General features: G+C 35.4%; 1 protein-coding gene across 8 annotated transcripts in view; it reads left to right on the top strand.

Moving 5' to 3' along the window:
- ZMAT1 (zinc finger matrin-type 1) overlaps positions 1-25,463 on the top strand; it is a 40,185-nt gene extending 14,722 nt beyond the window's left edge. For 2 of the 8 annotated variants that reach the window (XM_058712864.1, XM_058712860.1), the window contains 6 exons: positions 1,941-2,047; positions 9,280-9,381; positions 9,476-9,650; positions 11,876-12,160; positions 20,991-21,090; positions 22,951-25,463. In XM_058712864.1, coding sequence (XP_058568847.1) covers positions 1,941-2,047; positions 9,280-9,381; positions 9,476-9,650; positions 11,876-12,160; positions 20,991-21,090; positions 22,951-24,271 — 2,090 coding nt within the window. In that variant the 3' untranslated portion in view covers positions 24,272-25,463. Of the gene's footprint in view, positions 1-1,940; positions 2,048-9,279; positions 9,382-9,475; positions 9,651-11,875; positions 12,161-12,960; positions 15,003-20,990; positions 21,091-22,950 lie in introns of those variants that run through there. The other 6 variants (XM_058712863.1, XM_058712867.1, XM_058712862.1 and 3 more) reach the window with 6 other exon arrangements.
- The last annotated feature ends 743 nt before the right edge of the window (positions 25,464-26,206 follow it).

The raw sequence follows: 26,206 nt of genomic DNA, 5'->3' as shown, positions 1-26,206 counted from the left end.
GAGCTGTATTTAAGAGTCTGTTTTTGGGTTTGTACCTTTTTTACTTTGTTCATTTGTTTTGTTTCTTAAATTCTATATATGAGTGAAATGGTATGGTATTTGTCTGTCTCTGACAGACTTATTTAACTTAGCATTCTACTTTCTAGATCCATCCATGTTGTTGCAGATGGCAAGATTTCATTCTTTTTTATGACTGAGTAATATTCCACATTTGAGTAAGATGTCACATCTTTTTTATCCACTCATCTATGGATGGACACTTGGGTTGCTTCTATATTTGACTGTTGTAAATAATGCTGCAGTAAGCATAGGGGTGCATGTATCTTTTCAAATTAGTGTTTTTGTTTTCTTTGGGTAAATACCCAGTGGTGGAATTAGTAGATCATATGGTAATTGTATGTTTAATTTTTGAGGAAGCTCCATACTGTTTTCCACAGTGACTGCACCAATGTTGCATTCCCACTGATAGCATATGAGGGTTCCTTTTTCTCCACATCCTCACCAACGCTTGTGATTTTTTTGTGTTTTTTATTTTAGCCATTCTGACAGGTATAATGACACTCATTGTGGTTTTAATTTCCATTGCCCTAATGATCAGTGATGTTAATTACAGTTATTCTTATCTTGGACAGTTTTTTAAATAAGCCTTTTTAGTGCATACAGTGATACTGAAAATTAAGCTTAGTTGAAGATATCCAAAATAACTTCTAAAATAAGTATATTTAAAAGCTTTTTTAAGTTTATTTATTTTGATAGAGAGAGAGAGAGAAAGAGAGAGAGAATGGGTGAGGGCCAGAGAGGGAGAGAGAATCCCAAGCTGGCTCCATGCTGTCAGCACAGAGCCCGAGGCGGGGCCAATCCCATGAACCAGGAGATCATGACCTAAGCTGAAATCAAGAGCCATATGCTTAACTGACTGAAATAGAAAGGCTTACATGTATTTTGCAAAAATTAAAAGAAGATAATTGAAAAGAATAAAATGTTAAATTTTCTCCCTTTGTTCCTTTTCTAACCCCATTTCCCAAAATTAACAACTTTTAAATTTAATTTATAACTTCTCATATTTTTTCTATGTGGTGTATATTTAATTTTTGTTAGTGTTGGGAATTTGATATATTTATTGTTCTACAATTTTTATCTATTTAATGTGTTATTGGCATTTCTCCATAAATATGTGGTATCAGCTTATTCATTTAAATACCAAATAGCAAGCAAAATTTGATGTTTTGTGATTTATACCCTATAGATAAGCTAATAAATTTTGTCAGAATACATTGCAGCTGTTAAGAACTTTTGATAGAAGTGTGAACCTCAAGTGTAAATGCAGAAAGTTTCAATATGTGTTATTAATACAGTGAGAAACACTATAGTATAATTTCTAGATGTTATTATATGTACATTATTTTATAGCTTTGAGGGGCTTGTGTGAGACATGTTTGGCCAGATGAACATGCTAGTTTAAAAAAAAAAACAATGGAGGATGTTTGCCTACCATCAGCAAAGTTAGTGGTTCCAAATTGTTTTTAGGTAACATTGGAGCCATAGCTCTAGACAGGTGATAGTCTTAAAACAATGCTTTTCTAAGAATTATCTACTGTAAAACAAAATTCCAAGGCTATTTTTTTTAATCCTGCCTTTCATTATTGGTGCCCTAGATCATTCTACGAATTTCATGAAGTTACCGATACCCCACATAACATAACTTTCCTTTTGGAATGGTATTGCTTAGACTTATCATACTAAATAAGTAACTCTTGCTGTATCAGACATTGGAAGCATACTTAATATACACATTTTATTTAAATTGCCTACTCGTTAAGCAAAAAGCTATTACTGTAGCCTCGCAAGTACTCAGATTTGAGGTGACACGTGAAATGAATGAAAATGATAACTTCTAAGTATTAATTAATGTGTCTCACTTCCCTTTATTTTATTCATAGATATGACTTGGAATGAACAGGAAAAGACTGAACTTTTTACAGATAACTTTTGTAATATATGTGGAGTGGTGCTACAGTTTGAATCACAAAGGATTTCACATTATGAGGTAGGATAAAAATAATGGGAATAGAATCTAATGTAGGCTTTTGAATGTGGCAGATAAACTTCATATTTTATCGTTTTTGGCTCTTATGAAAATCCTGTGAAGTAGATGGAATTATTTCCCTTTGATGGATGATGAGACTGGCTCAGAGAGGGACAGTAACTTTACTAGCTTAAGTTTGGGGAATTTGAGTTTAAAATATTTTTGATTCCGAGCTTCTTTTCTTTTATTTACACCATTCTGCCTCCCTTTGTATTCATCAAACCACTGTCTCTTCAAGTGCTTGTAGTAAATATAAGGGAGGCATTTTAAAGCTTGAGTAGGTAACTATTAATGTTAATCAAGGCGTATTATAAAACTCCAGAGTCTTTGTGTACAGTAAATGAAGGCTATAAAAACAAAATGAACCTGTCTTGCATTTGCATTTGACTTAGCCAACAGTTTTTTTTTAATGTTTGTTTTTATTTATTTGAGAGAGATAGAGACAGAGCCCGTGTGCACACACACATGCACACAAGCACAGAAGGGGCAGAGAGGGAGAGAGAGAATCCCAAACATGCTCTGTGCTGTCAGCGCAGAGCCCAACATAGGGCTCAGTCTCAAAGTATGAGATTATGAACTGAGCCAAAATCAAGAGTCAGATGCTTAACCGACTAAGCTGCTCAGTTTCCTCTTAACCAACATGTTTTTAAGCACAGAACCATAAAATTCTAAAACTAGAAGAAGGAATGTTTAATGTTCTTACTCCTTTGGTTTACTGATTAGAAAACTGAGTACCAGAGGGATCATGATTTTTCATAGCATCATTGGCATGACTAAGCTTAAAAATGATTCCTTCTTTCATGTCCAGTGTTCTTTTCTCTAATTTGGTGTTACCTCTCATTTCTATACAGTGAGCTATTGGATTTATTTCATATCTAGGGTCTGGGTTACTAAAAGTACTAGATAAATTTACTCTAAAAAATATAATGGCAGCTTTATTTTTTAAAACACATCTTGTCTTAGGGACGCCTTGTTGGCTCAGTCGGTTGAGCGTCTGACTTCGGCCTAGGTCATGATCTTGCTGTTTCCGAATTTGAGCCCTGTGTTGGGCTCTGTGCTGACAGCTCAGAGCCTGGAGCCTGTTTCAAATTCTGTGTCTCCCTCTCTCTCTCTGCCCTTCCCCAACTCACGCTCTGTCTCTCTCTTCCTCAAAAATAAAAATAAACATTAATTTTTTTTTTAAATGTCTCATTTTGTCCATTGCTAATATTATTGGTAGCTATATTTCCTTCTTACGTTGACTGGGATTCAATTACTGTAATGACAGGGAAATTTTGTTAGATGTGGATTGAGAGGACATACATTCAAGCTTTAACTCCATCACTGCTGTGTAACCCTGGGCAAGTCATTTTACCTCTCTGAGCATGTTCCTTGAACCTGCAAAATAGGGGTGGTAAAATCTCTCTTATTAAATGTGTGAGAATTAAATGAAATCAAATATGTGAGAGTGCCTAGTACATCTTCAGACCTCATAGTTCAAAGATTCAGAGTTAGTAAAGAGAGACACACAATCAAGGGGCTCTGTGATAACTGTGGTTAGAACCATTTGAATTTAAATGTGAAAAAAACAGCTTTTTATGGGCTTACGAAGTACTATTCAGTGTAGAAAATACACAAAATCATGAGAAAATCACATTCAGTTATAATTCTGTCACTTGTAGGTAACCATCACTTAACTTTTCTTTTGCTGATATGATTCCAGTATGCTTTCTGCACGTGCATACACACACACACACACACACACACACACACACATCTTAACAAAAGAGAATTGTATCTGTTGGTTTTTACTTGTTTTTTCATATAAGAGCATATTCTGGACAATCTGCCCTATCATTACATCTTTTTATTTTTTCTGTAATATTTTCATGGTGATAAGGCATTATGTAATGTTGTGGCTTTTTTATTAACAAATATTTATTGAGAACTTCCAGTATTTCAGAGCTTGGATTGTTAGGGGGATTAAATTATAAATAATATACTTTCCTTATTTTCATAGACTCTACAAATAATGCAGTCAATAAAAATGCACTGTAAAAAAAATGTATTATACTAAAAAGCAAACATAGATAAGTTTACACATTGTATGACTACAAAATGTTTGTTACTAGCCTATAATAAAAAGTTGGCACTTTATAAAATGAGATTGATATTTAAAACATTGCCAATTATAGTACTTTGAAAGTTTATATATTTTCAAAAAGACTGTTTTTTTTTAATAAAAACATTTTACAGAATTCTGAACCTTTGAAAAGCTATTCTACCCTGGAAAGTTTTGGGGAAAGCAAAGCTAAATTTCCTAAGAGCCAGGTTTGCTATTCACTATATTATGAAATAAGTACTTTTGAATGAATTGTTTTTCTTTAAAATTCCAAAATACATTTTTGAAACCCAATATGGTTTTAATAAGAATAGAAAATTGGCTATATATGTCTCTTAAAATTTCATTTATTATCATCAAATTTATTCTAGATTTTATAGGTTACGATTTTTTTCTTTTTTTCAAGTTTTTGTTTAACATATAGTGTAGTATTAGTTTCAGGGATAGAATTTAGCGATTTAACATTTACATACAACATTTGGTCGTCATCACAACAAGTGCACGCCTCAGTCCCCATCACCTATTTAACCTGTCCTCAACCCACCTCCCCTCTGGTAACCATTAATTTGATCTCTATAGTTAAAAGATCTCTCTCTCTCTCTCTCTCTTTTTTCCTTTTGCTTGTTTGTTTTGTTTCTTAAATTCCATATATGAGTGAATTCATATGGTATTTGTCTTTCTCTGACTTACTTATTTCATTTAACATTATACTCTCCAGCTTCATCCATGTCATTTCAAATGGCAAGATTTCATTTTTTTAATGGCTGAGTAATATTCCATTGTATATATATACCACTTCTTTTTTATCCATTCATCAGTCAATGGATACTTGGGCTGTTTCCATAATTTAGCTGTTATAGATAATGCTGTTATAAACATCTGGGTGCAGGTATCCCTTTGAATTAGTATTTTTGTATTCTTTGGATATATACCACTAGTGCAATTGTCGGACCACAGGGTACTTCTGTTTTTAACTTTTTGAGGAACTTCCATACTCTTTTCCATAGTGGCTGCACTAGTTTTCATTCCCATCAACAGTGCAAGAGGGTTCCCCTTTCTTCACATCCTCACCAGCATCTATTGTTTCCTGTGTTGTTGATTTTAGCTATTCTGACAGGTGTGAGATGATATCTCATTGTAGTTATGATTTGTATTTCCCTGATGATGAGTGATATTGAGCATCTTTTCATGTGTTTGCTGGCCATCTGGATATCTTCTTTGGAAAAAGTTCTATTCATGTCATCTGCCTATTTTTAAAAGAAAAGTTTTAATGTTTATTTTTGAGAGCGAGAGAGAGCGCGGGGGGAGGGGCAAAGAAGGAGACACAGAATCCAAAGCAAGCTCCAGGGTCTGAGCTGTCAGCACAGAATCCAACATGGGGCTCAGACTCACAAACTGTGAGATCACGACCTGAGCCGAAGTCAGATGCTTAACCCAACAGGCCACCGAGGCACCCCTCCTCTGCCCATTTTTTAATTGAATTACTCATTTTGGGGTGTTGAGTTTGATAAGTTCTTAATATATTTTGGATACAAACCATTTATCAGATATGTTATTTGCAAATATCTTCTCCCATTCTGCAGGTTGCCTGCATACTTTTTTTTGTTGATTGTTGATTGTTTCCTTTGCTGTGCAGAAGCTTTCTGTTTTGATGAATTTCCAATTGTTTATTTTTGCTCTTGTTTACCTTGCCTCAGGAGACCTATCTAGAAAGAAGTAGCTACAGCCCATATGAAAGAAGTTACTGCCTATGTTCTCCTCTAGGATTTTTATGGTTTCAGGTCTCATATTTAGTTGTTTAATCCATTTTGAATTTATTTTTGTGTATCATGTAAGAAAGTGGTCCAGTTTCATTTGCATGTTGCTGTCCAGTTTTCCCAAAGGACTCCACCTAAAAAACTGCTGTAACTGATAAACAAATTCAGTAAAGTCACAGGATACATAATCAACATTCAGAAATCTGTTACTTTTTTAAATTTTTTTAATGTTTATTTATTTTTGAGAGACAGAGAGAGAGAGTGTGTGTGCGGGGGAGGTGCAGAGAGAGAGAGAGAGAGACAGAATCAGAAATAGGCTCCAGGCTCTGAGCTGTCAACACAGAGCCCAATGCGGGGCTCAAACCCACGAACCATGAGATCATGACCTGAGCTGAAGTCAGATGCTTAACTGACTGAGCCACCCAGGCACCCCAAAATCTGTTACATTTCTATACACCAATAATGAAACAGCAGAAAGAGAAATTAAGGAATAAATTCATTTATAATTACACCAAAACCAGTAAGATACCTAGGAATTAATCTAACCAAAATGGGGAAAGACTTGTACTTTGAAAACTATAAAACACTGCTGAAATGAAGAGGACACAAAGAAATGGAAAGACATTCCATGTTCATGGATTTGAAGAACAAATATTGTTAAATGTCTATACTCCCCAAATCCATCTACACATTTAATGCAATCCTTATCAAAATACCAAAAACATTTTTCACAGAACTAGAACAAACAGTCCTAAAATTTATATGGAACCACAAGATACCTGGTGTGGTGAAAGCAATCTTGAAAAAGAAAAGCAAAGCTGGAGGTATCATCACTATTCCGGACTTCAAGTTATGTTACAAAGCTTTAGTGATCAAAACAGTACTGGGGCGCCTGAGTGCCTCAGTCAGTTAAGTCTCCGACTCTTGGTTTTGGCTCAGGTCATGATCTCACAGTTCATGAGTTTGAGCCCCACGTCAGGTTCTGCGCTGACAGCTGTAGAGCCTGCTTGGGATTCTCCGTCTCCCTCTCTCTTTGCCCCTCCCCTGTTCTCTATCTCTCTCTTAAAATAAATAAATAAATATTAAAAAAGAACAGTATGGTACTGGCACAAAAATGGACACATAGATCAATGGAACAGAATAGAAAACCCAGAAATAAATCTACAATTATACGGCCAATTAACCTTTGACAAAGAAGTTTTGAATTTTAATGATGTTGCAGTTATTAATATTTCCCTTTTTGTATATACTTATTTGTTTAAGCAACCATTTCTTGCACTTTTGTCATATAGATACTTCCCTCTATTTTCTTCTAATACCTTTAAAAGTTTTATTTAATATGTTAAGGTGTTAATCCATCTAGGATTGATTTTTGCATGTGGAGGAGGGTGTTGATGACATTTTTTCCATACAGAGAGCCAGGTGTCTCAGCACTGTTGATTTCACAGTCCATTCTTGCCCCATTGATTTGTAGTGACACTTCTTTCATATTCTAAATTTCATATATATGTTTGTTTTGTGGCTATTATTCTGTGTTATTGTATTGCTTTGTTTGCCTTTCTGTACAAGAGTTTTGCTTCATTGCTATAGCTTTAAAATAAAGATGTAGTCAGGAAAATTTATATGAAAAAAATCATAAAGGTAAAAGACAAATCACATATTGAGTGGTATTTATAGCCCATGTAGGTAACAAAAGATTAGTGTCTAGAATATATAAAGGACTATATATCAGTTAGAACAAGAAACAACCCAATAGAAAAATGGGAAAGTAATATGAACAGGCTATAGAAGAGATACTCAGCTTCACTAGTGATCATACAGGAAATGTAAGTTAAAGTGATGAGCTGTGTTATCAAAATCATCATGTCAAAAATTAAAATCTAATAGCACATAACACTTCAGGAGAATATACAAAGACAGAAACCTTTAAATTCACTGCATTTGGAGTTGTGGCTGCTGCAACATCTTTGGGGACAAATTTTATAATATATATTATAGTTAAATATCCTCAAATCTTGTAAGTCAAGAGAATTCTACTTCTAGGTATCTACTTTAAAAAAAGCCTTGGACATGTATATTAAGAAATGTGTTTACATGTATTCAATGGAGAAATGCTTTTAATAGCAAAATAAACAAATATAACTGCCTTCAATATATGACTAAACGGGTAACATATAGAGTAGAATATTATGCAGCATGTAACAGAAATGAATGAGAACTATCTGTACCAATATGGGTAAATCTTAAAAATATAATAGAGAGTTATAGAAAGCAAGTTAAAAAGGATATGAATATAATGGTTCTATTTTCATAAAAATTTTAAATGATGATAGTATATAATACCATTTATGGGTACATGCATATGTGGTAAAAGAGGAAAAGCATGAAATAAAATGATATAGATCAACTCTAAGACAGTGGTTACTAATGGGGAGAGAGTGAGGAGGAAGAGATTGTGGGCATGAGGAAGTAGAACTACATATGTGGTGGGTATGGGCTTCAGCTATATTATTTCCTGTGCTTTTCTATAAGATGGATATATTTCATAATTTAAAATTCTGTAGTGATTGTCTCACAGCATGTGCTCAGGAATATTAGTTTCCCTTCTACCACAACACCAATATTTTGTTATTCTTATATATTTTGTTACACATTTTTAGAGATTTTCCTAATCTCTAATATGCTTAATTAACCTTGAAGGGTTAAAATCTTCACATAAAAGAATTTGAGAGGTAGCCAGTGCAAAGTTGATATGACAGTTCCATGACATCATCAGGGACCTAGGTATTTTCTGTCTTTCTGTTTTGATGAGCTAGCTTTTGTCCTCAAGATCCCCCATAGTCCCAGATGACTGTTTGAACTCTGACCTTTCCATCTTAATTCCAGAAACAGGAGGGAAGAAGGCTGGAAGAGGGGCTCATCTCCCAGCCTGTTAAGGAGATTTCTCAGAAGTTCCACCGAACAGTTCAGATTATATCTTTTTGGCCAGAATCTAGTCATATGGTTACATTTTGCTGAAAGGGAAGCTGAAACATGCAGTCTTTTATCTGGGTATGTTGCCCAAGATGTGTAAGTAAGCAGAAGAAATTTGATACTGAGAAGCAACCAGGAGCCTGTTAAAAACAAGAACATAAAGTTATTGACCTCTAAATTATAGTATTATTTTCATTTTAACTGAGATTTAGAGATTTGAAAAAGCATGTGAAGCTCTTTCGTAAACTTGGTACACACCACATATATTACAACTCACAAATGCCATCCTGAAATTCAGAGAGGTGTAAATTTGGGGTGCCTCTGTCATTGAATGTACAAAGTCATATTATATCTTTTTTCAGAGTGAGAAACATGCTCAAAATGTTAGGTTTTATTCTCAAATTCATGGGGAACAAAACGAAGTGCCTGGTAAGAAAATGAAGATGGATGTTAAGAAATTTAAGGTAAGTGGCCTATATTGATGTCATAATTCTAAACTTTGAGTTATCAAATCATTCTAACAAGATTGTGCTTATTTCAACATTGTGCTTATTTCAGGTGCATAGGAGTAATGTAGTGGACAGAAACAAATTTTGTGATCTCTGCAACATGATATTTAGCTCTCCAGTTGTTGCTCAGTCTCACTATGTGGGAAAAGTCCATGCTAAAAAACTGAAGCAATTAATGGAGGAGCATGATCAGGTATCTCCATCAGGATTTCAGCCAGAGTTGGGTAAGGTTATATTCACCTCTTTAGCTTCCATACAGGGTCTCCCTGTCATTTTTTCCCAACCTGCTACCCATTTTTTAATTAGAGAGACTTTCACTCTGGAGCAATAACTGGATTCTTGTTCTTCTGCCCAGTAATCTCTTTCTGTGTCTTTGTCATTTAGTATGGAGATTGTAATTGCTAGCTGAATTTTAAGAAATGTTATGACCTTTCCTTTTCAGTTTATTAAATACAAATGAAAACAAGTTATTTGCTATGCTGCTATAAAGAAACAATAAAAAGCAGCCTGAGCTGTCCAGGTTCTAATCAAATCACAAAATCTTAGCTCCTTCTTACTTCTTCCCCTTGCCATCTATCAGTTTTTTTCTTTAGTACTTTCTAAAGCATTCTCTCACATGTTCAGACCAGTGTCTTCATCATAATATAGTTATGGTGTAGCATTTTCTGACTATAATTATAAGCAAAAGAAATACATACCTTATGGACTCTCCTTCAACCTTGATAGTTCACTGCTTTTTCCTCTGAATATAAAGAAAAAGTACCACCAACATTATCAATCAGTAATGAGCACTTATTTTATGCTAGATCCCAAAGATACAGAGAACTATAAAACATTGCCTCTTTCCTCCTTCCAGTGATGTTGAGTCACCAGCACATGAGATATCTATCACAAAGATCTCACTTCTGGCCTAAAGTGGAAGAGTATACCCTGGAAAAATCAAACTTGTGTTTTGAACAAAAAATGAGAACAAAAAATGAGATGATTAATCCTCTGCAATAAATAAGTTACCACATTCACACTAGCTTCAACACTTTAGGAATAAGGCATGCATAGCATGGAAAATTTAACAACGTTAATTTCCAACTCATATTGTAGGCCTCATACAGCATTAAAACATACTTTTATCTTAATAAATTAAATCAGAATTATTTTTAAACTTATTCTAGTATTTCTAATTTTTGCATATTTGTTTTTCTTCCTGTCGGTCCAAAGAGGGTTGGAATCAGTTTGTCCTACAATAGAAATTATCGTGTAAAGTCTTATTTTCAGTCCCCACAATTCATTAAATTGAGCTCAGAGAGGTTATGAAATATAAGAGCTCTGAAATAACTGTAATTATGGAAACATTATTGTATAGCCTTAAATAACTGCATAAATTTTATTTTGATACAAACACCACAAATCTGGACTGAATACACTTACTGTGCTACTCAGGAAAGGCACCAACTTAGAAGCTGGCACCCTCTGTTTTACCCTCACTAATTTCAAGAATCATCCTAAACTCTCATGCTTTCGTTTATTTTTCAAATTAATGTAATAAGCTAAAAGCTAATGCTGATATTCTTCCTTCCTGTACCTTTGTTGGAGAAACTTGGTGTCAGACTTGCATCCAAATTTTTGTTTTCACAGAAGGAAATTCTTTTTATTTTTTTTATTTTTTTTAATTTTTTTTCTTTTTTATTATTTTTTTTAATATATGAAATTTACTGTCAAATTGGTTTCCATACAACACCCAGTGCTCATCCCAAAAGGTGCCCTCCTCAATACCCATCACCCACCCTGCCCTCCCTCCCACCCCCCATCAACCCTCAGTTTGTTCTCAGTTTTTAACAGTCTCTTATGCTTTGGCTCTCTCCCACTCTAACCTCTTTTTTTTTTTTTCCTTCCCCTCCCCCATGGGTTTCTGTTACGTTTCTCAGGATCCACATAAGAGTGAAACCATATGGTATTGTCTTTCTCTGTATGGCTTATTTCACTTAGCATCACACTCTCCAGTTCCATCCACGTTGCTACAAAAGGCCATATTTCATTTTTTCTCATTGCCACGTAGTATTCCATTGTGTATATAAACCACAATTTCTTTATCCATTCATCAGTTGATGGACATTTAGGCTCTTTCCATAATTTGGCTATTGTTGAGAGTACTGCTATAAACATTGGGGTACAAGTGCCCCTATGCATCAGTACTCCTGTATCCCTTGGATAAATTCCTAGCAGTGCTATTGCTGGGTCATAGGGTAGGTCTATTTTTAATTTTCTGAGGAACCTCCACACTGCTTAGAAGGAAATTCTTTTTAACCTGAGTACCTTTATCCAACAGCCCTGTGAGGAAAAAGTCCAAAGATAGCAAGTTTTCAAAGAATTCTGAATTTCCCTAATACTTTATAATGAATGGAGATCTGATAGCTGAATACATGTTGATCACTTCTCATTACAACTATTTCAGCAGGTGTGCCTATTACTACTTCTGCAGAATCAACTTTTCTGAAGCCTCTTGCTGTCAAGCTTCCTCCAGGTGGGATTAAAGACAAGACTATGCCTTCCTCTTCCAGCAGTGCTTTGGATTTGAATAATCCAAACAAGTATTGCAAGCTCTGTCCTGCTTCCTTTAATAGTCCATTAATGGCCCAACAACATTATGTTGGGAAAAAACACAAAAGAAATGAAGCTAGGAAGAAGTTTGTAGACAAGATAAGAGAGAAACCTCTTCCAGCAAAATCAGATGCAAATGGTAAACAGTAAAAATATACCAAAACTCTTTCATAGAAAAGTTATATTTTATGAAACATATTGTCTTATGTATATATCATTTTACTCATATTGAGTAGTAGGTTGATAGTACTCATGGGATTACAGAATTTTAGATGAGTAAGGACTTCAGGGTCCATCTGTTGGTTTCTAGAAAATGAGACTCAGAAAAGTTTAGATGACCTTCATTAGTTATAGAATCGAGTACAGGTATTCCCATGGTCTCATGTTATGTCATAGGTACATAAGGAAGCATTTTTAATTAGTGACACTGTAGTTATATTATTTAGTTACTAAGTATGGTTTAAGTGTCTCTAAGGTACTAGGCTACTTATTCTTGGGAATACAAATGAGGGTATACCATTTTCCCTGAAGGAGCAAGTGTGTAAACTAGTTACGTTAATGATACTTCATTGTAAGAGGCTACAGGCATGAATTTTTGTGTACATATTTTTGGTAACCAGGGGAGTAAAACATGGTTCAGAAAATGTTCGTAGAGGAAGTATATGATTTAGATTTGTAGAAGTGGGAAGGAGAGAGTATTAACAAAGGAACTAGAAAGAGTGGCAAGAATTCAGGCACAATAAAGATTCTGATCCTGACTGAAGGAATCCACTTGCTCTTCTAACCATATTTTTTTTTTCATTTTTCCCCCACAGGCACCTTCTCACTACTAGTGTATTTTATTCGCGTTTCATATTCTCTCTTCCACCCACTTCTCTTCCTCCACTCACTGTTCTTTTTCAGTTATTTCCTTACTAGAACTTTTTGCTTCATGTGAAAATATTTATCACTCCCTCCTTAAAGCCCTAATCTTTGTCATATGTAACTCCTAAAGCTCTACTCTTCTTGTGTGTTTCTATTTCTTTTCTGTTTTCTTTGGGGCCTCTTTTTTTAATTCATTACCTAAATGTAGGTGTTCCTGTGGCTCCATTTTGCCCTCACTATACAAATATGATCTGATCTGTTACCCTGATTTCATCTTATCTGTATGCTTATGACCTTTCTGTCAAGCTTTGGACTCATATCCAACTGGCAGCTACTGCTTTACCTGAATACTTCATAGCCATTTCAATTCCATTCGTTCAAAGTAGAAACCTGTAGTTGACTGTGACTCCCCCAAAATTACCTTCTTCACTTTTTATATCTAATGAAGCACAAAGCTAAGACTGTTTTACCAGTTCCCTTATCTCTAGCCCTGCTTTTCCCACACTAGATCAGGCCCTCAACATCTCTCCTAGAGCTTTGCTACTCAAAGTGTGGTTTGTGACCAGCATCATTAGCATCATTTGCAAGAGTGTTAGAAAAAGAATCTCAGTCCTCACTGAAGACCTACTGAATCAGAAACTGCATTTTGGCAAGATCCCTAGATCATTTGTACTCAATAAATTTTGAGAAGCATTGTTCTAGAACATTGCCACAACCTCCTAACTACTCTCCCTGCCATCAGTTTTGTCTCCCCAAATCTACCCTTAATTTAACCACTAGAGTGTTTCACCTAAAGTGCACATCTTTCCGTGCCATTCCTCACTTTAAAACCCTCGATTGTTTCTCTATTTTCTGAGGATAAAAATCTAAGCTTCATAGCTCCTTGCCATCTTGTTCCTTCCTGCCTTCTCCAGGCGTATCCCCTCCTACTTCCTGCCATGATCTGTGTTAGGTCAGAACCTGCAAACTGCTTTTGGTTTCCAGAAACTATTACCCTATTTCTCATCTCTCTGCCCTTGTTCATGCTGCCGTTTTGTCTGAAACATCTTCTCTTCAATTCCTACTCATTCATTAACGTGCTACTTCCCTGGAAGCCTTTTCACTTCCTTCAAGACTTATCTTCTGTGCTTCCTTAGCCTGTGTGTCTAATTTTCTCTGTATGTGTCTTTATCCCCCACCAGAATGTAAGGTCTTTGAGGGTAAGGACTTCATCTAACTTGTCTGTATTTCAAGTGTTAAAGATAGAAACTGGCACAGATTAGGCCTACCTCAGTAGAGATTAGTTTAATATATGAATCCGTGCACTATTAATTTTGATATGTTGAGTGCTAACCTATGCTTATAGTATTTAAGTTTCCTAATTAATATGATTCAACATATCCCAAAAAGTTACATAGAGACCTGTGTTTCTATCTAGGATTTTGAAGAATGTTGTCTTAGACAAGTGTAGAAATAGAAGTGGTAGGGCTTCATAAAGTAGTAGATGTTTGGAGAAATGCCAAACTTTTACTTGTTACAGTATTTTTCCTATTGCTGGGGTGATGATATCTGAAATAAGTACCTTCTAATTTAATGGCTAGAATTAGGTAAAATTGGAACTGAGTCAGTTATGAGAAGTGTGTGTACTCTGGTCACTTCTAAAGGGAGGGTCATGTTAGCACTCTCAAATTTCAAGGTTATTAGTATAAGAGAAGAAAGATTTTGGTGAAATTTTCATCTGGCCAGGGAGGGAGTGCTGACCACTAGCATAATAGAACAAATTTTCCTTACTACTTTGACTATTCCATTTTAAGAAGAGTAAATATTTGAGGATTTAAAAACTGGCTGAAGAATTTAAATTAGCTAGTGAGAATTTCAAAGAACAGAACAGAAACCCATATTATAAGCAATCAAGTGGTAAGACAAAAACAACTTGACATGTGACACCTTAATTATTTCACTTATCACCCATTTCACCCTTCTTTCTGTCTCTGCCTTATTTTCCATCCACTTTGTATGTGTTCCTACTATACCTAATCTCTGTCTTTTTTCATCATTCTCACTGCTTTCCTCATGTCCCTCATCCAGCCCAGATCTTATTAGCACAGGGATGGCTACCATAACGATATGGAACTAAAGTATGTATGCATTTTTTACTTATTGTATTTGTTTTGTTTATTTTACTAATTTGTAGCCTCGTTATTGCACTTAGATGTCTCACCTTCACCTGTACCTCAATATATCTAAAATGGAATTAATAATCTTCTCTAAAACCAACTTTAATTTCCCAAGATTCCGGCCTTTACCAGTAGTACCACTATTTATTAGTCACCTACATTTGAATCTTTGAGGGCATCTTCGACTACTGAATTTTGCTACATCCTGTCCATCAGCAAGTCTTATCAAGTCTTATTAGAACTATTTTTCCTTCCTGTACCCTTCCATTACGTTTGCACTACCATAATTTCACATTCCCAATTCTGTAACAACCTTTTGGAAGGCTTTACTTATACCTCATTGTTATTCTCTCCCTAGTAGCAAGAATTCAACCCTAGATCAGTTCCACAGTCCACCTTTTCTACTTTTATATTCAGAATACTGGGTGATGCTATGGAAAGTTTTGTAAAGCTACAGATTGGGTACCTTGAAAGTCTTGGAATCCAACCTCTATGGACTTGAAGTCCTACTTAATCTTTACCTTCCTCTTCACTCTTCTCTCAGCAATGGTATTAAAACCTGCCCCACTCTCCAAGACTCTCTTCCACTCTTCTACATTTCCCCTTCTCACACCCTTCAGGTAAACTTATATCCCACATTCAATCAGTCACTAAGTTATGCCAATTTTAATGGTATATTTCACCAATCTCCCTGTTCCATCTGTTCTAGCCCATGCCTTCCTTATCTCTTGCCTGGCCTAGTATATTTACATAAATGTGGTTTCCTTGCTTTAAGGTTTGTTACTCTCAAATTTATCCTCCATATTGCAGCTAGAGGAGAGATTTGTCTCAAACACACAGCTGACTATGTCACTTACTACTTAAAGCATTTCAAGTTTTCACAATACACAGGATAAAAAGTCTAGGCTCCTTAGCATAACATATACATCTCTCTGACCTGACACCCTTTTGCCTCTCCATCTTGTCCTGTTCTATTTTATTCTACAACAATTCCAAATTTTAAGAAGCTCCTATAAGCACTTATATGCTTTTTTCATGCTAGTCCCTCTACGCACAATAATCTTCTCAACTCTTTTCATCAAGTTAACTAATTTTCATCCTTCCACGTTTAACTAAGGCATCATCTCTTCCAATAGCCTTCTCCAGACTACCACACTGTGCTTAAGTGCCTCTACTTCTTTGAGCTTCCATACCCCTTAAGCATACTTCTTACCTTTTACCTAATTAGAATGAAATCCTTTATTTAAATATCTGTTTCTCACTTGGGTTTGTGAGAAACCTGCCCATTTTATCCATCTTGTACACCTAGAATTTAGCATGATGGTTGGTGCCATATAGGCCCTCAGTGTTTGTTGAACAGATTATTTGAAATCAACACATCATACTCATTTCTATCTCTGCCATATCTGATACTGTTTTCATCCCCTGGAATGCCCTTTTTTACCTTCCTTATGATTCAAATTCTTCTTGTCCTCCAAGATCCGTCATAACTTCCCTCACTACTCTAGCTATTCTCCCCTTGACATTCATCCCCCTGACATTCTCTCCTTCCTGTGATTTCTCACAGATATCACTGTTCATTGACAATTGCATTAATTATAGCTCCTTAACTGAATTAGCCTCCTTAAGACAAAAGATTATATTTTATTCTGCAATATCCATCTCAGTGCTTTATATGGTAAGGAGTATATATTTTTTCTCAATATTTGCTAACTGTTAATTGAGAGGCAGTGTCACATAGAAGGGTAAACATAGATTTGTTTATCCTTAGAAGGAGATATGTTTGAAGTCATTTACCCAATTGTATCTCAGATTCTTCAGGTGTAAAATGAAAATAAGGCTACTTCACAGGATTGACAAAGGATGAAATGAAACAGTATGTGCAGTACCCATCACAGAATAGGTTCTAAACAAATGTTACTTTTTTAAAATGTTTTGTTCTTCTGTCATAATTTTAAAATAGGTAAATTAGACATTTTCAATTTTTCCTCATAAACTAAATCCCACATTGAGTTGCATTTTTGTTTACATGCAACTCTCAATTGATTACTTTTCATTTAAGCTATTAGACCAATGGTTCTCACCTTGACTACATGTTAGAATCATGCAGGGAGCTTTTAGAAATCTCAATGCTCAAGCCATCCCTCAAATAAATTAAATTAGAATCCCTAGAACCTATACATTAGTGTTTTGTTTTATATTTTTTAACTCCCCAAGTGATTGGGCTATAGAGCCAAGATTGAGAACCACAACATTAGACTATAAAGACATGAATTTCCCCCAATCTATTCTTTGAAAACAAAGATCTTAGTCTGGGGAGTTATGAGATAGGACTGTGGTTAGGAGAAAAGTGGGCCCCACAATTGTTAGGTTATGGAAGATTCTGAGTGGTATGAGATGCAGAGAAGCTTGAGTTTCTGGGTAAAGTCAGAAACAAGGAGTCCTAGCAGAGCTGAAGGCAATAAAGCTGGACAGGGCCAAGGAGCAGACTCAGATAAGAGAATAGAAAGTGTAAGAAACACAGTGGATAAATAGGATTTAGAGTACACTTATCTTGATGAGCACTAAGTAATGTATAGAATTGTTTAATCATTATATTGTGTGTCTGAAACTGATATGGCACTATATATTAATTCCACTTCAATTTAAAAGAGGAAAAGAAAAAGAAACAGGGGAGTCAGGTTGCAGAGAATTAGACCAAGAATTCTGATCTTGGAGCCAATAAATAAGCTTCATATCTTCACAGAAAAGGTTTATACCATTTAGTATATATTTTTTTGTATTATTTTTTGAGATATATTTTTTGAATATATTATTTTATGAGATGTCTGTATCTAGGAAACAACACAGAATATCAGTGTATGAAAAAGACAAAGGCTAAGGTAATAGTAATCAGACTACAGTTCCAGAACTGCCTCTGTATCTTTTATATGTGACCTGAAGCTTCTCTAAACATCTCTATTACGTATATTATAATCTCCTGATATAATCTGCGAAGAAGCAAAGGAGGAACTGAGGAGAACATTATGAATACTATATTCTTTATAAGCACTAAACAAATAGGTAAAACCCCTAAAATATAATCTGAGTTTATAATCATAATGAAGATCATCAGCTTGATAATTTAGGGGAGTGGTGCTCAACAACAGTTGTATAGAAAAATCATCTAAAACACTTTCTATTTTATTTATTTTTGTTGTTGTTTTTGTTTTAATATATGAAATTTATTGTCAAATTGGTTTCCATACAACACCCAGTGCTCATCCCAAAAGGTGCCCTCCTCAATACCCATCACCCACCCTGCCCTCCCTCCCACCCCCCATCAACCCTCAGTTTGTTCTCAGTTTTTAACAGTCTCTTATGCTTTGGCTCTCTCCCACTCTAACCTCTTTTTTTTTCTTCCCCTCCCCCATGGGTTTCTGTTAAGTTTCTCAGGATCCACATAAGAGTGAAAACATATGGTATCTGTCTTTCTCTGTATGGCTTATTTCACTTAGCATCACACTCTCCAGTTCCATCCACGTTGCTACAAAGGGCCATATTTCATTCTTTCTCATTGCCACGTAGTACTCCATTGTGTATATAAACCACAATTTCTTTATCCATTCATCAGTTGATGGACATTTAGGCTCTTTCCATAATTTGGCTATTGTAAAACACTTTCAAAAAGTAAGAAAGCCTGGTTCTGCTCCTGGAGATTCTGATTTAAATGGTCCAATGTGGAGCTGTAACATTAATATTTTTAAAGTTTTCCACATGGTTCTAATGTGTAGCTAACATTGAGCACCATTAACACAGACGAAACCAGGATTCCTGCTTATCTTGCATAACTTGGGTGTTCTCAAAATGTATGGTGTTGGCCAAGCAAATATGAGCTTTAATTTCCACAGTTGTTAAATAAGGGTATTGATAATTTTTTGAAAAGGATTGTTGTTGGGGCGCCTGGGTGGCGCAGTGGGTTAAGCGTCCGACTTCAGCCAGGTCACGATCTCGCGGTCCGTGAGTTCGAGCCCCGCGTCAGGCTCTGGGCTGATGGCTCGGAGCCTGGAGCCTGTTTCCGATTCTGTGTCTCCCTCTCTCTCTGCCCCTCTCCCGCCCGTTCATGCTCTGTCTCTCTCTGTCCCAAAAATAAATAAAAAACATTAAAAAAAAAATTAAAAAAAAAAAAAAAGGATTGTTGTGAACATGCAGACTCCTGGATTTAGTCCTTAGCTTTGCAGGAAGTCCAAAATCTTCAAGGTTGACCAGCCTCAAATCAGGGACTGACGAGACCACAAACTTAGAAAACGCTGATAAATAATCAAGGATCTATAAAGGTATTCTCTTAGTGTATTCCCCACACATTCTCTAAGAATAATTACCTGGGGTATTGTTAAAACATAAATTCCCTGTCCCAGAGACAGAGGATCATGTTTTAGAGGGAGAGGCTTAGGGATCTATATTTTAATTTTTTAATGTTTATTTATTTTTGAGAGAGAGAGAATGACAGAGCACAAGTGGGGGAAGGGCAGAGAGAGAGGGAGACACAGAATCTGAAGCAGGCTCCAGGCTCCAAGCTGTCAGCACAGAGCCCAACGTGGGGCTAGAACTCATGAACTATGAGATCATGACCTGAGCCGAAGTCGGATGCTCAACCAACTGAGCATGCGCTCCTTAAGGATCTATATTTTAAATAATACTTCAAGTAATTCTGGAGTCTGGGAAACATTGTAATTTAAGTTAATATATTGTCATTCTGGTATTGATTTATGGTAGGAGAGGATAATATCTTTTTTCAGTTCCTAGGGTTTTTAAAACCTGGATATATCATCCAGGGTATTCCTTTTTTGGTATCAAAGAATATGAGAAGCCGAATTATAATCAGAAGTAGACTTGATTAACATGAAATCAGACCACTGGGAGAAAAGATAGTTACAAGGAATCATTCATTCAGTCTTTGGCATAACCTGCTGAGCTCTCCTTGGCCCACTAGAGTTATGTCAGTAGTAAGCAGAGTCCTCATGTTATTCAAAGTTGCATCTTTCTTTCTCATTAACAATAGTCTTCTGTTTCTATGAATAATATTTGCTTGGACAAGACCAATATCCTTGATTAATTTAGCATCATTTGAATGATTAAGTTGCTGTTTGATTTAAAAGATGAACTTGCTTCATCTTAAAATTACTGCATCCACCAATTTATTGCCTCTTCTTTAGGGTGGGATTATTTTATATTTGGCTTATGAAATTTATTAATTTTCTACCTCTGACCAAAGAGAAATTGGAAGGATGATGAGGTTAAGAAAATAAAGATTAATTTATCCTCTGCTTTCAGCTCTACCTAAGAAGCAGAACAGAGAAATAGCTGGCATACCTATTCTATAGTTTTTGACTCTTTTGAAGTAGTAACTAGTAGTTTTGTTTTAGAATTTTTCTTTCAGCTTTTATCCTGAGAGTGGGGCTCACTGAACCTCTCTCTTTTCTAATATCTGTCTGTGGGAATTACTTTTGGTAAACTAATGCACTACAGTGATTTCATGTAAGAGAGTAAAACTTTGCTTTTGTTTAATCTTTTGGAACATTTCAGGTTTTTGTTGGATGGCAAGAGAACTAGGGGCAAGAAAAAAGAGGTTGATTAAGGGATTAAGAGGCAAAGGTTAATTGGGCATACTAAATTTGAAGTGTCTACTGCACTTCCATGTAGAAACAATAGGCAGGCAGATAATAGTCTCAAGAAAGAGGCCAAGGCTAAAGAAGCAGTGTAGTGTAGTGTAGTGTGAAGAATTCTGGGCTTTAAATTAAGAAACATGGGCTCTGAGAGGTTAGCTCTATTACTGACCTGCTCTTTGACTTTGACCAAGTCTTTTGACCTCTCTGGGCCTTATCTTTAAATTGGGAAAGTTCTGTAGATGATCTCTAGTAAATTCCTGTCCATATTGACCTCCTTAAATTTGACTCTCTCTTTTTTCAGCATTTAGTATGAGGACCTACGTTTGCCATATTTGTAATATCACCTTTACATCTTTAGAAATGTTCCGGTCCCATATGCAAGGAAATGAACACCAAATTAAGTGAGTATTTTCTGCTAAAATGCTCCTGTGATACCAGAGAGTAGGGCTTCTGTCAAGTACCCTTGCATGTATTTTATGAATACATAAATACTGTATGAATACCAAATACAGTTAATGGTATTTGTCACAAAGTGCATGGTACTAGAATCTCCTAGGGAGTTCTCTAGCCATGATAGTATACTTGCAGAGCTGGATAATTGGCACCTCTTCTGACCAAACAGCATTGTTCTTCTCATTCTCATTGAGCCATGAAAATTCAAATAATTCCTGGAAGGTTGGCTTAGTTCCAGGGATACAGTGGTCTGGTCATCATCCTTTCAGCAAGGTATAGTGGTTATGAACAAAGGTCTTGCTGTTAGACCTGGGCTGGAATATCAGATTTGTCTTTCTAACAAGTGTATAACTTTAGACAGTTCCAATTTAAAGTGGTTATAATGAAATACAAAAATATATGTAAGTTTCCTGGCCTGGCACACAATAGCACAATAAATATTTATTCGATTCTATTCTATTGTTTCAAGGAGGAGAGGATTAAGTAGACAATTAGGGACTTGATCAGTCAGATAGCAGGACAGAGGGGCACTTGGGTATTGTATTTTTGGTTTGTTGCTTTGAAAATCAAACCATAGTGTTTCTGTTATATTATTTTATTCTAGTTGAAAATATCTACTTTGAGTCTGAATACGTAGGAACTAAATTGTGCAATTCACCAAATTAACCTTCATTTAGACTCTTTTTTAAAATCTCAGGGTTCCAAGCCACTCTGGAAAACAGTGTGGAGGTTCCTCAAAAAATTAAAAAGACCTACCCTATGACCCAGCAATAGCACTGCTAGGAATTTACCCAAGGGATACAGGAGTACTGATGCATAGGGGCACTTGTACCCCAATGTTTATAGCAGCACTCTCAACAATAGCCAAATTATGGAAAGAGCCTAAATGTCCATCAACTGATGAATGGATAAAGAAATTGTGGTTTATATACACAATGGAGTACTACGTGGCAATGAGAAAGAATGAAATATGGCCCTTTGTAGCAACGTGGATGGAACTGGAGAGTGTGATGCTAAGTGAAATAAGCCATACAGAGAAAGACAGATACCATATGTTTTCACTCTTATGTGGATCCTGAGAAACTTAACAGAAACCCATGGGGGAGGGGAAGAAAAAAAAAGAGGTTAGAGTGGGAGAGAGCCAAAGCATAAGAGACTCTTAAAAACTGAGAACAAACTGAGGGTTGATGGGGGGTGGGAAGGAAGGGAGGGTGGGTGATGGGTGTTGAGGAGGGCACCTTTTGGGATGAGCACTGGGTGTTGTATGGAAACCAATTTGACAATAAACTTCATATATTGAAAAAAAATAATAAAAAAATAAAGGAAAAATGAAAATAAAAAAATAAAATAAAATAAAATCTCAGGGTTCCAGAACAAATATCCATTACATTTATAGCTCTATACAAAGAACTAATTAAAACTTTTAAAATAATGTGACATTCAAATCAGACAATCCTCAGGGCATTAAATATTATTTGTTCTTTCCCACATATCCCAACATGTCTTACATGTTTAGTACTAAGGCAGTATCAGCTATGTCTGCATGTTTGTACCCATCTTCCCTTTCATCTCAGCCCTGAAATTTTTTTTGTATTTAAAAAATTGTGAGGTGCCTGAGAAATATGACTGTTCCTGCTGCTTCTTTTTAGCATAAAAAGTGATGATTTACAGCGTTTATATTGAAGTAAGCTTTTAATATTTGTTTGGACTTTTGTTGTTGTTTTTTCCAGACTAATCTTTTTAAAACAAAGAAAGTGTTCAGAATAAAATAGCCTAGTAACAAGAACTTTCTACTCTTTTCTTTGCAGAGAATCCATTATTATCAGTCTAGTGAAGAATCCCAAGAAGACACAAGACTCTTACCAAGATGAATGTGAAGATTACATCAAAATGCAGAAATCAAGAGGACCAGAGCCCAAGATTTGTTTCAGGAAGATGGAAGAGAGTTCTTTGGAAGCCCGTTGGTACAGGGAAGTAGTTGATTCTAGATCCACACATACAGTGTTTGAACAGAGACTCCCATGTGAGACTTTCTGGACATACCCAGGATCATACAGTATTTCACAAACAGCAGAAAACCATTTACCTCATTGTTTACCAGCTCATTCAAAGAAGACATATGACTCTTTCCAAGATGAACTGGAAGATTACATCAAAGTGCAGAAAGCGAGAGGACTAGATCCAAAGTTTTGTTTCAGAAAGATAAGAGAGAACTCTATAGAGACCCATGGGTACAGAGAAGTTGACTCTGGACCCAGACAACAAATGTTTGAGCAAAGATTTTCACTTGAGACTTCCCAGACTTACCAACAACCATACAATATTTCACCAGTGGAAAGCAAGTTGCATTATTGGTTACCAGTTCATTCAAACAGAACTTATTATTCTTTCCAAGATGAGCTAGAAGATTACATCAAAGTGCAGAAAGCCAGAGGACTAGAGCCAAAGACTTGCTTCAGAAAGGTTAGTGATAGCTCTATAGAAATCCATAAGTACAAAGAAAAGGTTGATTTCAGACCCAAACATAGAATTTTTGAGCAAAAAGTCCCATTTGAGACTTCCCATGCTTACACAGGATCATACACTATTTCCCAAGTAGTGGAAAACCAGTTACCTCATTGCTTACCAGCTCATGACAGCATACAGAAACTAGACTCTATATCTTCCTGTCAACCCATCAGAGACTGTTTTCCAGAAAAGCCAGTACCCCTGAGTCTTAGTCAGCAAGAAAATAACTTTGGCTCATACAGTGTAGAATCTGAAGTTTACAAGCACCTCTCAGAAAACAATACCAGTGACCATAAAGCAGGTCATAAACGAAGACATCAGAAGAGAAGAAGGCACCTGGAAGAAGGTGAAGACAGGTCAGAGAAAGAGCAATCGAAGCATAAAAGGAAAAAGAGTTATGGTGATACAAATCTAGACAAGGACAAGAGCATCCGACAAAGGAAAAGAAAGGGAGATCAAGTCAGCGTCAGTTCAGGAAAGCTTAAACATCGAAAAAAGAAAAAAAGCCATGGTGTGCCCACTGAGAAAGAAGAACGTAAGCACAAGAAAGGGAAAAAGAAACCTGTTGAAGAAAAGACAGAAGAGGAAATGCTTTGGGATGAATCTATTCTTGGATTTTGAATTTTTAGTTTTGTTTACCCAAGGATGAATTGAAGAAATCAGTTATGGATTTAGACAAAGACAGGAACATCCAGAAGAAAAATACCAGTGGATATAGTTAGTGTCAGCTCCAGAAAGCTTAGTTTTTGTGTTTATAATTTGAAATTGAATTGAAAGAAGAAACAAACAAGCTTAAATATACTGAGAAAGAACATAAGAAGAACATAAGAACACAACCAGAACATGAGAGAAAAAGAATTCTGTTGAAGAAAAGACAGAGTCAATGTTTTGGGATGAGTCTGTTTTAGGAATTTCATTTTGTTTACCCAAGGATGAAATGAAGAAATCAGTTTAGAAAATGGATTTAGACAAAAACAAGAACAGCCAGTGAAGAAAAGCATAGGAAGATATGATCATTGGCTATTCAGGAAAGCTTAGTTTTAGGGGGTGTAAAAATTGAAATTGAATTGAAAGAAGAAACAAGCATAAATCTAGCCTCTGAGAAAGAAGAACATAAGAACACAAGAACAGAAAAGAAAAGGAAATCTGTTGAAGAAAGACAATGCTTTGGGAGGAGTCTATGCTTGGAATTTGAACTTTTTAGTTTTGTTCCCTTAAGGTTGAATTGAAGAAATAAGTTGAAAAGTTTGATTTCATAAAATTTATGTTACTTGAATGCTTCCTAAGTGAACAGTTAACTTTAACCTCTAACAAAAGCCAAGTGGAGTAAAAGTATTCAATATGCCTTTTCCTCAAGTTAGTTTTTCTCATTTTTTAAAAAAATTACATTTCTTATATAAAATGTAATTTTGCTTAATGAGGTTGTCTCTACTTCTATTCATCAAATTGCTGTAGTGGTGAATTATTTGCCCATGAAAGATTAATTTATTTTAAATGAGAGAATTACGAGGCATTACAAAATCCATTCCTTGTTTGGGTTTGTGTTAGTGTTGGTATTTTATTGTTATTGTGTGTTTGTTTTTTGATTTTCTCTAAGAAAAATGTATGAAACAATTTAGATCAGTTTTTTTTTTGTTTGTTAAATCTAATTTGCAGTGTATTTTTGTATTTTCTAGTTCTAAAAGTGGAAAATGAAACTGTCTGTAATAAGTTTAGATGATATATAGTTTTAAAAAGCTCTCAAAAAGTACTGATACAAAATCAGTCTATATTCTGGAAATGTTTATATTATATTAAAGTGTTTTAATTTCTACAGATTGTTTTATGTAAATGATCATTTCCCAGCCAAAGATGATTTTATTTTGGGAGTGAGAGTGGAAATAATGAAACCTCTCAGGACCTCTCAGATCACAGTGTAAAGTTGTAACAACTCCATTCATTCTACATCTTGCTTATGAAAAGCTGATATTCAGACTGGAGCTCAGTTTTAAGTTTAAAAATGTGACCAACTAAACACTTGAAACTGAAGAAGAAAGAATTTATAAGTGGAAAGGGCTGTGAGGGTGCATTACCTTGAAACTCTTTCATACTTTTTTTTTTTTTACTCTGGTGCTCCCTTTTATATGATAAGCACTTCCTGTAAGCATTTGAGCATCACCATGGTATAGTAGAAAGAGTAATCCTGGGAATTCAAATCCCAGGATTCTGGTCTCAGTTGTACTATCAAGTCGACTGTGTGATCTTGTGGGAATACCATCAGAATCCAACATGGAGTCATTAGAAATAAGAAAAATAGGCTATAGTATTCATATCCAAAAAAGGCTCTTATTCAAAAAAGTAAATAAATTTAGATGGTGTTATATCTGCACATAGGTGGGACTTTTAACAGTGTTTTTTCTTGAGATTTCACTGAAACGTTAAATAGGAGCTGAAGCATAATATGATTGTTTGGGTTTATACCAGGTTGAATGAATAGTCTGAAAGGGAGTTAGATCCCAAACTTTTATTCCATGAGACTGTTGGTATAAGATTATTTGCTACTACTACAATACTACT

The sequence above is a fragment of the Neofelis nebulosa genome, chromosome X, assembly GCF_028018385.1.
Source record: "Neofelis nebulosa isolate mNeoNeb1 chromosome X, mNeoNeb1.pri, whole genome shotgun sequence".
NCBI lineage: Eukaryota > Metazoa > Chordata > Mammalia > Carnivora > Felidae > Neofelis > Neofelis nebulosa.
Note: the sequence above shows the minus strand (reverse complement) of the source record. Positions and strands in the feature narration are given on the sequence as shown.